We start from the raw sequence: 10,990 nt of genomic DNA, 5'->3' as shown, positions 1-10,990 counted from the left end.
AGTTCAGCTGTGTTGCCTGGTCCCTTGGTGAATTTACACACCCCTGTTGTACTGGGTTGTGTATCTTCCTGTGTACTGCACAAAGTAACCTACTACAAGTTGTATGTTGGTTACTCCACTGGTGCTGGAGTTTGCTGTGCTGTGGAGTTTACAACAGTGAGCCATTTCTGATTGTGGGAAGAGCACGTGGATTGAAGTGGCAGAAGCAACTTGTATGTTTGGTTGCATGACTGTCTTTCCTTCCAGGAAGAGAGGATGGTGAGAGATCGGAATCTCCTCCAAGTGCAGGAGCACGAGCAGCCCATCCTGTGGAAGGTGAAGTTCAGCCCGGGAAACAGCAGCCAGCTGAGTAACCAGTGCAGGAATTCTGTGCAGGGGAAGCTCCTCATAACAGATGAACTGGGTATGTTTGACACGAAGAATTTATTCTGTATGTGGCAGTGCTGAACACTGCTTTGTCTGTCTGTCAGTGGCACTTCCAAGGAACAACTGCTCTTTATTAAGGTGTTTTTACTCAGCCATTGGCATTTTGTGCCCAGGCTGGATGAACTCCCGTGTGGCTGCACACACTGCTGGTTTGGTTCTGTGCAGGCTCAGCTCAGGCACAGGGCTGTGTGAGTGTGGCTGTGCTGTTCCCAGGGCCACCTCAGAGTCAAAGAATTCCACTTATCTTTGCACAGAACACAAACATTGAGTCCTGCTCCATTTACTGCCATTGCTTGCAGAGCTGTTTGTGTCTCCCTGCAGTGTGTTCCTACTGTCAGAGGTGTTAGGGAGAGTAATTGAGGAAACACTATTGACCTTGTAGGGAGGCAGCTCAGGACAGGTGTAATTAGTGCTCAGTCACAGTTAACAACCTCATCTGACCCTTGAAACCCAAGGATATTAACCACTTGTTTTAAGTGTTAAAAGTTAAAGATCCTTTCTTACCCTACACAAGTACCTCCCCACTGTGCTTGTTGCTCAGGCACTGGATCTCTCTTGACCAGAAATCAAGGCTGTAGAAAACCCACCACATCTTTTTTTGTGATTTGCATCAATGTTAAATTTGGCACTGCCTGAATTATGGCTGGTGCCGATTCCTGAGGTCTCTAAAAATTACAGCTCTGTCTCACAGTCTAACACTGTGGTGGTAGTTTCCATAAAGACATACACATGGTTCTGTACTACTGATGGTTCCCTAACTCAATTAATTTAGAGCTATCCTGCATGGATAAATCTAAGTCCCTTCATACTGATCTGTAAGGAGTGTTATCCAGGCACAGAGCTGTTGAGAGAACGTGTGTCACAGGTTTTTCTCCAGTACAATCATCACCAGTCCCCTTTCCCGACAAGGAATGATGCCAAAAGGAAATCAGAACTTCAAAATTCTGCATTTAAGCACTCTTACTGTACACACAGCACACATTAGAGTAGTAGCACATATTGGTTGTGCACATAACACCAGGCTGTTTGAAACATCCAAGTGTCACTGCAAAGAATCGCTACTGCCAGACAGAGGGGGATCATAACCTGCTAAATGACAAATAAACCTGTCCTTAAGTAACGTGATTCCCACTGTGGATGAAAGGGCTGTGTCTTGCCCGGTTGTTACTGCTGCTGTTGTTGCCAGGGTACATCTGTGAGAGGAAGGACCTGCTGGTGAATGGCTGCTGTGACGTGCACGTGCCCAGCACGAAGCTGTTCAGCTGTGAGAGCTGCCTTCCCAACGGCTGCTGCAGCATCTACGAGTACTGTGTGTCCTGCTGCCTCCAGCCCAGCAAGGTGAGAGGACCTCCTCCTGCTTCTCGGGTTCCTCTGGGCCTAAAAGTGCTTCTTTTCCCTTAGAGGGGACAGTTCCTTTTCTTGGAAAGCCTGCAGGGACCGTCTGGCAAGCTGTAAATAAAGCTTTTAACAAAATTCATCCTTCCCTCCTCCGAGGGGAAACACTGGGAGCCCTGCAAAGTGTTTCAGCTTCGGGGCAGTTGCATTTGCTGGAGGGAAATTATTGCAGAAAAAGCTATTCCAGTTTTGTAATTGGCACTTCCCTGTATTCTGTGAGCTTCTCTAGGTTCTCTTCCCACTTCTGGGGCTTGTGAGGGATTAGCCTTTCAGTGCTTGCTAGAAATCCTAAGTGGAGTTGCTTACTATTCCTCTGATACCTGAGTTGTTTAGGTGAGGGTGGGCTTTGGTTGCTCCTTGCTGAAGGACAGCATTGTTTTGTGTTTTTTTTTGCTGGCTGCTTTAGCAACATCTCCTGGAGCGTTTCCTGAACCGGGCAGCTATTGCTTTCCAAAACCTCTTCATGGCAGTGGAGGATCACTTTGAGCTGTGCCTGGCCAAATGTAGGACTTCATCACAGGTAGGGCACAAGGACGTGTCCAGGGCCCAGAAAAGTGCCCTTGAAAAACGAGTTTGGTCCTGTGTGTCGTGCTTTTATGTCCAGGGGTGTGTTCATAAACCTTGGAGCTGTGGCTGGGAGCTCACCTGCAGGCACAATGTGTGTTTAGAGCAGGGCAAGTTGCACACTCTCTTTAAAAAAGAGGTGCTTAACTAAAAACAGAGTTCAATGACCAGAGAAGATCTTGGATGAGTTCTGAGGGAGGTCTAATAAGGATGAGAACAGTGAGAGCTGTCCCCAGTAGCTTCAGAGTGCTATTTATTTTGTGGTACAGTTGGAGACTTACCATACGCTGACAATCATTGCACAGAAACTCAAAAAGTATGTTGTAATATTTCTGTTTCTTTGCTTGTTTTAAGAACAGAGGTGAACTTCTGTTAGCCATGTGATTTTATTTAGAATTAATTTTGGTCTAAGCAAGGATTGGCCCTCTTAGAAAGTGCTGCTGGTGATCTTATGCAGCTCGAGCATTTCATGTAGCAATAAGGATGGACTGCAAACACAGGATATAGTTCCAAATGTCTCCAAAGCTGGTTTCTTGGGTTTTTTTAACCACAGTATCTGAACTCTAGCTTTATCAAGAAAAATGCACACATGTCAAATAGCAACTTTATTGTGCCTTGCTTGCTTAGGGCATTTGGTGATACTGCCTAAGCATATATATATATGTATTTATTGAATCTATCCCCACTTACTTGAGTAGTCTCCTGAAAAGGAGTTCTGGGTATGGCTCAACATTAAAGTGCTGTAATTTAGCAACAGAGTTGTCTGACTCCAACTGCTGTGATACACCAACGGGTAGAAGAATTTGGGAAATCATTGCTGTGGGTTTTGGCCCTGGGCGAAGGGATGTGTGTGTGTGTTGTTACAGCTCCTCCTCCTCTCCCTGACAGAGTGTGCAGCACGAGAACACCTACAGAGACCCCATTGCCAAGTACTGCTATGGGGAATATCCCCCCGAGCTCCTGCCTGTTTGAAAGCTGAGGGATCTGAGCAACAGAGGGAAGGAACTGGAGACTGGAAGCCAAAGGAACAAGACACCAGCTGCTGCTTTACAAGAGCCTCGGTGCAAATGGCTTGTGTTGGGTGTGGGGGCAGAGCCAGAGGTGTCAGAGTGAGCAAGGAACTGAATCTGGGACTGAATCTTGCTTCCTTCACTTTGTTGTGCACCTGTGCTAGCACTGTGCCACAGTACCAGTATTTCCTTGGAGTATTTCCTCTGTATTTTAGGATCTAGGCTGTAAAACACCGTGGGAAAAATATCTAATGTGGCTTTGCAGCTGTAAATGGAGGTTCAGTTGTGTCTCTGCAGTCCAGAGACTTTCCAGAGAGACAGGAATAATGGGAGGATTTCTGCTTTTAGAGAGAAAAGCACGCTTTGCTTCTCTCTCTGGAACCCCTCTTGACATGCATGGTGTACACTACATGTGTAATTATGAATTATTTATTCATTTTATATGGATTACTAGCTGAAAGTATTGATGCTTTGCAGAGCTAGTGGTTGGTGCCTTTCAGTCCCTGTTTTGCTATGTCAGCTAGAAAGGATGTTTTAGATCCTGACTAAACTTGGTTGGTTTTTCTTCCTCCTTAGTCTAAAGGAATTGTGTTGGGATTTGTCACTATAGTGCTTATGTTCCTCTTAGTGAGTTTAAAGCATTCAGAACTCCAATGGAGTTGTTATTCTGTCCAAGTCCTGCAGCACGAGAGAAGAGCAGGGATCTGCCCGGGGTGGGATGTTGATTGTTTGTTGTAAATACTTCCCTTGTTACTCTGCAACAGTTTCCTCAAAGAGGAGTCTCAGTTCTGTGAACAGCTCTCTGCTGGTCCCCTTGCTGACAGGGAACACTGGAGGGCTGTTTGCTTGAACTTGGTAAATCAAACGTTCTTCACTCCTGGTTGTGCAGGAGGCAAGAGGGTGGAGCTGTTCTGGGACCTCAGTTTCATGATGTCCTGGTGCATGAAGTAATTCCAGTGTCAGAACGTGCCCTCTGAGGACAACTGTGTTGCATGAGCTCAGCTAAACAGTCAGGGTGCTTTTAATTTGCTGTTTGACACACTTGCTGCTCTGGAATCTTGGTCTGATCAGAATGGCACTAGGCCAGGGTTGGTTCTCCCACAATTTCTCCTGGCTCTCTAAAGTTGCAGTTTAAATTGTCTCCCTCTAAAGGCCACACAACACAGAAAAGATGGGTAGAGAACCAGTAAAATGCTGACTAAATTTGTGCTCCCCCCTGCAAGTCACTGGGCAAAGTCTAAGCACTAGACTGAACTGGGTTGTTCTTTTCTGTAAAGTGATTCATTTCTCTTGTTTTTACCCCACCCATCTCCTCATGATTTGGACTTTGTGTGTTCCTGCTTGAACTGCATAAGATAAAAAAGTAAATAAAAATGTAGATAAAAATCTACAGAGGCTTTAAAGAAAAAACAAACAAAGACAAACCCCAAACACAGGGGTGGAATATCCTGGTGCAAAAGAACTGTAGAATGCTGTGCAATTACATATGATACAAACAAGAAATAGTACCAACCATCTCATAAAATCCATTTGCATTGTTTTCGTTGTTCTTTCCCAGAAGCCATCAATGTGAAATAACGGTCCCATCAGCAGTTTTCTCTTGGAAATCTTGTTTTTCCGCAGGCTCCAGAGCTCTGGCATTAGCAGTTTGTGCGGTTTATCCCTTTGCTGCCATCCTGTGGCAACGTGCAGGCGTGTGTGAGGCTGCAGTGTGGAGTCCTGTCTTCAGAGGGTAGCAGAGGTTGCTTCTCTTTTCGGCGTTAAGCACATTGCTCAGCCCTTCCCAGCACTCCATAACCGTTTTCCTTAGGGAAGGCCGTCAGGTTGGTCTGTCAGACCATTCCTGCTGAGGTGTATTCCAGCACTTCGTGTGTTTGCACTGTGACTGATGAGATCAAGATGCTGATGGCCTGCTCCTGCTTTCTTTTCCAACTTGGTATTAATTCCTTAGCAGGTCATACCACTGCTTGAAGCAGTAATTGTAAGAAATCAGGAGAACCAGCCTAATTTGGACAATGTTTGTGAGAATTCCTGGCCTTTTTCTCTCCTAGAAAAACAGGACGAGATCAGAAGTGCATTGTGGCCACTGTCGATGGGACAGAAACTGCATCCTCCCTCCCTGGTTGTTGAGCTGTTCAACTAGTACCTGTAGTTTATGTTAAATCATTAAAATGTTCCAAAATGCTGCCTGTTCTCACATCTTTCCTTGAATGACAAAGCAACTGTACCAAGATGTGAGGTTGAAGAATGCAGTGGGGCAGAGAGGGACATTTACTGGAATATCTGTAATAAAGCAAGCAAGTAGAGTTGAAAAGGAAATCAGTTGCATTTTAATCTAAGACAAGAGAATGCTTCTGTCAATGATTAATAGAAAGATCAGACCCTTTGCAAAAGTGGACTGAGCAGGGGAAGGAATGCAGATGATTGTTTCACGTTGGGAAGATTCAGTGAGACACGTCAAATCTGTGCTCCCTGATAAAACTTCTGTGTGGTTTAAGTGATGTCCATCCCTCTTGCAAAAAGCCTGGTGATTCTGTGGTTGTCTGACATCTCATTTCTCCTTGTCAGCTGAGAGGCTGGGGCTGTGGATGCCTGTTTGGCAGCAGGTTTAATGAGAACACCTGATGGAGCCACTGGCTCTGCTTATCTGCACTGAGGTCCCTGCTGGGGATAATTGGATGGGTTCTGTGCTTTTTCATTCCTGTGGTTTACAGGAATATTAATGCTGGTGAAAAATGGTGGCAGCTACCATGGAATGGGAGAACAGGCCCGGGATTTAGTTGTACCAGTCTGGAAACTAATCTCTGCAGAAGGGGAAAGTGCTAAGTCTGCCAGGTTTAAACCTGAGCCGTTGGCCTGGACAGAACCTGCTGTTCTGCTCCACTGGGATGGTACATGAAGAAGTGGATAAAAATCCTCCCTGTGATGGGCTGGAGCTGTGAAATGGCAAATGCAGACCTCTGAACAGTTGATGAGCAGGGATAATGGTTTCTGTATTCTCAGACTCTCACTCGTGTGGTGGCAGTTCTTTATCTCCTGTACGTGTTCAGGCTCTGATTGCTTGGAGAACTTCCTAAAACACTATGTCAGGAGTCAATTTGTGAATATAAAGCACTGAGCACAGCAAATCTTAATCGTGAGCCTTTGTTATGATCCACTTTTAGAGAGCAAATCCTTTCTTACTTCCCTTGTCATTTAGCTGGACAGGCTTGAGCTTTAGGATTTGTTCAGTCTTGTGGTAGTCACTTAACTGCAAACACACTCCATCCTTTTACCAAACACCATAATGTGATATTTGTTCTTGGGTTATTCTTGTCAGGGAGGCGTGGGGGAGGAGGTGAAAAGGAATTTTCTAACTCAGCAAGTTCCACAAAAGATGGAGTTCAGCAAATTATCGGTGCTTTAATAACAGCCCTCTTGCATTTCTTTACAACCTGAGGCAAACAACTAACTATATGCAGAGGGGGAAAAATGCCAACTTCAAAACCTGCAGGGGATGATGGGAAAGCACTTAGTTCTTCATTTTTGATCCGTGTCTAATTAAACAGACAGTTCTATCTAATATTTTTGGTCCATTAAGGTCGGACTTGTAACAACACGCAGGTTGTCTTCGTGATGGTTTTCATTCTGAGGCGGTCCTGTGGCCACAGATCTTTTTTTTTTTTTTTTTATAAATCAGGGGTTTGGTAGATTAGAAATGTCTGTCTTAAGCAAGAATTCTCAGGATACCTTCAGACTGAAGCATGTTTGTTGCTGTGGTCTGCTGTTTCGCCTGTGGTAAAATAACACCAAGTTGCAGAGTAGAGAAAATGAAGGAATTAATTCTGGCTGAAATCTTGCCTCGTAGAAGCTTTTCTATTATGGGTTTCAATTAAGGGGGATAGAAGCTGTAGTTGCAAATGGAATGGGAGGCAATTGTTAGGCTTTTCCATAGGTGAGGTGACAATTAATCTGTTTCTACTGTTAATAGTTGAAATGAGGACTAGCACCTGATTTCTTGCCAATTTAATGGAAGCTTCTAATAAAATGCAGCTCTCATTTATCCTGTATGTTTTCCATCTCTGCATGCACCTACTGAGTGAGGCACACTAATAGGAGTCAAGGTAAATTGGAATCATGGATCAGTTGCCTGTGTTTTGGTCCTGTCCTGCCCAAAACCTGTTTAGATTTTAAACTCCTCAGAGCAAAAAGACAACTCAACGTTTGTAGTTCTTAGAACTTCTGGCAGTGGCCTCACCTTTAATGTACCTATTGATATGAACAAGACCTGTCTTACACAGATATGAAATATCACCACTGGAAGGAGTGGGATAAGGCTGGGTATAAGCCACGAGTGTGACATTTTGGTTTAAACACTAAAAAAAAAATAAAAAGTAACATTACTGATGTTATCAAATGCATAAAATTCATCCCTCTGCTCTGTCAGACGACACTCGCTGTGCTCTACCCACATCTTCAAACAGCAAAATGTAGATTAGCTGCAAACTGCAGTTACAGACGTGCTTGGTAATAAAAGCTGTGCTGTCTGAGGATATAAAACATGTTCCTACTTGGATGAGCAGGGCCCTAATTTATCTAAATCCCCCGATGCCTTGAAAATACGCATCCAATTAAAAAATTCCAATCCTCTGGAGTAGCGAATGCGCACAAAAATATGAGTAAGCAAACGTGATGCACCTCTTCTGATGTCTTTTTGTCTGCTCAGCCACGAGCTTCCTTCCAGGAGCATCCGAGCCGCTGCAGCATCGAGGACCTGCCAGCAGAGGTTACCACAGCCTTTGGAGAAAGGCTGAGCCTCCTCTCCGTGGGCTGGCAGAGGGCTTTTGGGAGCTGGATTTCGCTTGGCAAAAGGCACCTACGGGTACAGAACACGACTGGTCGCGTCGCTCCGGGAAAAAGCGTGGAGTGTCTGTCTGGAATTCTTTGGCCTGGCCACCTAAACCTAGAAAATAAACTTTACCTGCCTGGGTTTTAATCTGCTTGGTGATCGTGGGTGCTAGTGTGGGAAAAGAGACGCGATACCTCGGTGGCCTCGTTGGTAACTGTTGTATAATAAAATAACAATAATAATAACAACTCGGCCCTCGGGAGGCCAGGGCTGAGGTTTCTGTGGGATTACCTTACTCCAGCAGCTGCAAAAAAATGTTATGAGACCCACGAAAACATTGTGGGAGTCGGTGACTGACAGCCCTGTTATTTCTGCCAGACCAGTGAAATAAAAATCAAACTTCACCCCGTGGGGACTTATTTGCTTCTGATTATGAGATGGAAATTCGTTCAGGTTTGGGGGGGGTTTTGTTGTTGGTGCACAAGTAATACTCAGCTACAGAGGGTCTGGATAAGGAGCTGTAGTTTTTTTTGAAAGTCAATTTTTTCTGATCCCGAGTCCTGCAACTCAGAGATGGTGCGGTTGGGGGTGGAATTCCTTTGGAATTTATTAAGTGCCAGTGAGCTGACCGGGAGCTTTGGACCTGGTCAGGGTTCTCCCTGGCTTCCTGCCAGCTGGCTCTCAGGTGAGCTCCATCCCAAGAGCTGATGTGTGCTCTTGCCCTCAAACCCGGGAGTTTGCGGTGGAAAGGCTGCAGGGGGAGCGGGCTATTAAAACAAATTAAGCCATCTATTTGTGAGCACTCGGTGATGTTACACTGCCTGCTCTTGTCACAGCCCTGCCACATCAAGGTTAGAGGGAGAAGGTGACTGGCTGGCAGTCACTTAATCAAAGGGAGATGCTGATGTCTCAGGTAGCCCAGGCAGGGCGAGGTTTGCATGCTCTGCTGCTTTTAACAGCCAGATAATGAATATGCTTTCCAGAACTCGTGTTCCTCACAGGGGAAGCGGCAGCTGCCTGTGATCTGTGTCGCTGTCAAAGGAAAGTGAGATGTAGTTAATTCAGGGCTACACAACAAAGACATATTGATCAGGGCTCTCCTGGATTTCTGCAATAACAGGGACTAGGACAATGCAGAGAGCCAGGATGGCAAAACCAAACGTGCTTTGTTTTACCCCCCCCCCAAAAAAAAGGTGAGTTCTTACCACCCTGAGCAGCAGCAGGTTCAGAGCAGTTCTGCCCCAGCCTTCAGAGGGTCAGTGAGATGCTGAAATCAAGTGAAAAGGGCACATCTTGTTCACGTCGTTATAAATACACTTCATTTGGAGCTAGAAGGTTAAATTCATGGATTCAGTACAAACAGCTCGGGGTGGCTCGGTTCCACATGGCATAAAAAAACCCCCACAAACCCTGTGTTTGTGGTGTCTGGATAAAGTCACAGTGAGCTGCTCACAGAGGTACTGAATGTTGCAAGAATTATATAGAGTGAATGCATATATTATGTTTCCTCTCTTCCTTCCCTACTAGCAGTACTTGGATGTGGATGATTATGTGCTAAATATTTACTAGAGGGTTGCTCTGTGTGTTTTTTTAAGTGCAAACCTAAAAATCCTCCTACGCTGGTTCTGTAATAAAAAAATGGAATTGTTGTTTTTATTTCTGCAGTTGCCCAACTCGTTGCCTGTCTCCCCACTTTTTCTCCCTGTCAGTTGCCCTTAATAGCTGTGCCTGCTTTTCTTTTGTTCCCGTGTTGTGCAGAAGAAAAATGGGCACTAACAGATTTGCTAATTACTATAAAATTCTTCCCGGCCTCGTTCAGCTCGGATCATTCTATTAGCTAAAGTAATGGAGCGCAGTGGCACGATGGTGCTCCCACTTTTCATTGTCTGAGGTCTTCCTGGTGCAATATATTACTGGGATTGGCTTCTGGGGCTGTCACAGTAGCTTTTGGATTCCCTACACCTGCTGCTTTGTTTTGTCTCAACGTTGCTTTTTCGCTACTGTGTTAATTCTCCTTATCCTTCCTAAATGGCTTTTAAGGGCGTTTTTGCCCCGTTTTCCCTCAGTTTTTGCTGGGAATCAGTAAGGCTGAGGATTGCTGTGCTCAGTACCTTGCCAGTCCTCTCCACTGTCAGTGCATTCACATCACTGAACAGTCCCCTGGCAGTTTGCAGCTGTACTTTTATACCCAAAGGCACAGTCTTTACCCTCCCTGCATCATTTTACTCCTGACACCTATTTTTCCTTGCCCATCAGCACTGTCAATGTCATCTTCCCCGGCAGTATTTACAGCAGCAGACTTTGGTCTCATCTCCCTGATTATATCAGCTCCAGTGATTGTACTTTCACCTCATTACTGAAATAAAGTTAACATTAATGAGAGTCATGCAGCTAAACCTCTGCTCACCTCTCCGGAAATTTATTCTAATGATGAAAAGGAGATGCATGTGGATCTATTTAAAAGCAAACCAGCTCTTTCTGCCACCCCCACCCAGCTACCTCCCAAATTCAGCAGTGAAGCCTTTTGTTATTAAGAGCTGATGATGCAAAAGAAGCCAAACACATCATACAACATTAACAGCGACAAATTGTGTTGGTTGAACACTGGTCTGCTACAGAGTTCCTTGATGACCCGAATTTCTTTGTTCCTGCTGCTTCAGGAAAGGGTTTTCTCATCTCTGACTCTCACAATAAATTAGCCACAAAGCTCCTGGAGGTCCTAAGGGGTGTGCTGGGAAAGTTGAAGATATTATCGAGGGTAACAGTA

The 10,990-nt window shown here is 45.0% G+C and overlaps 1 protein-coding gene across 1 annotated transcript; it reads left to right on the top strand.

The window, feature by feature from the left end:
• Positions 1-222: 222 nt before the first annotated feature.
• CUNH12orf49 (chromosome unknown C12orf49 homolog) lies at positions 223-7,437 on the top strand. Its single transcript, XM_017831336.1, has 4 exons — positions 223-403; positions 1,613-1,764; positions 2,228-2,341; positions 3,274-7,437. Exons 1-4 carry the CDS (start codon positions 256-258, stop codon positions 3,355-3,357), a joined length of 498 nt encoding a protein of 165 aa, XP_017686825.1. The 5' UTR covers positions 223-255; the 3' UTR covers positions 3,358-7,437.
• Positions 7,438-10,990: the final 3,553 nt, after the last annotated feature.

The sequence above is a fragment of the Lepidothrix coronata genome, unplaced genomic scaffold, assembly GCF_001604755.1.
Source record: "Lepidothrix coronata isolate B3197 unplaced genomic scaffold, Lepidothrix_coronata-1.0 Scaffold189, whole genome shotgun sequence".
Classification (NCBI taxonomy): domain Eukaryota; kingdom Metazoa; phylum Chordata; class Aves; order Passeriformes; family Pipridae; genus Lepidothrix; species Lepidothrix coronata.
The sequence above is the reverse complement of the archived record's forward strand: the minus strand, read 5'-3'. Positions and strand labels throughout refer to the sequence as shown.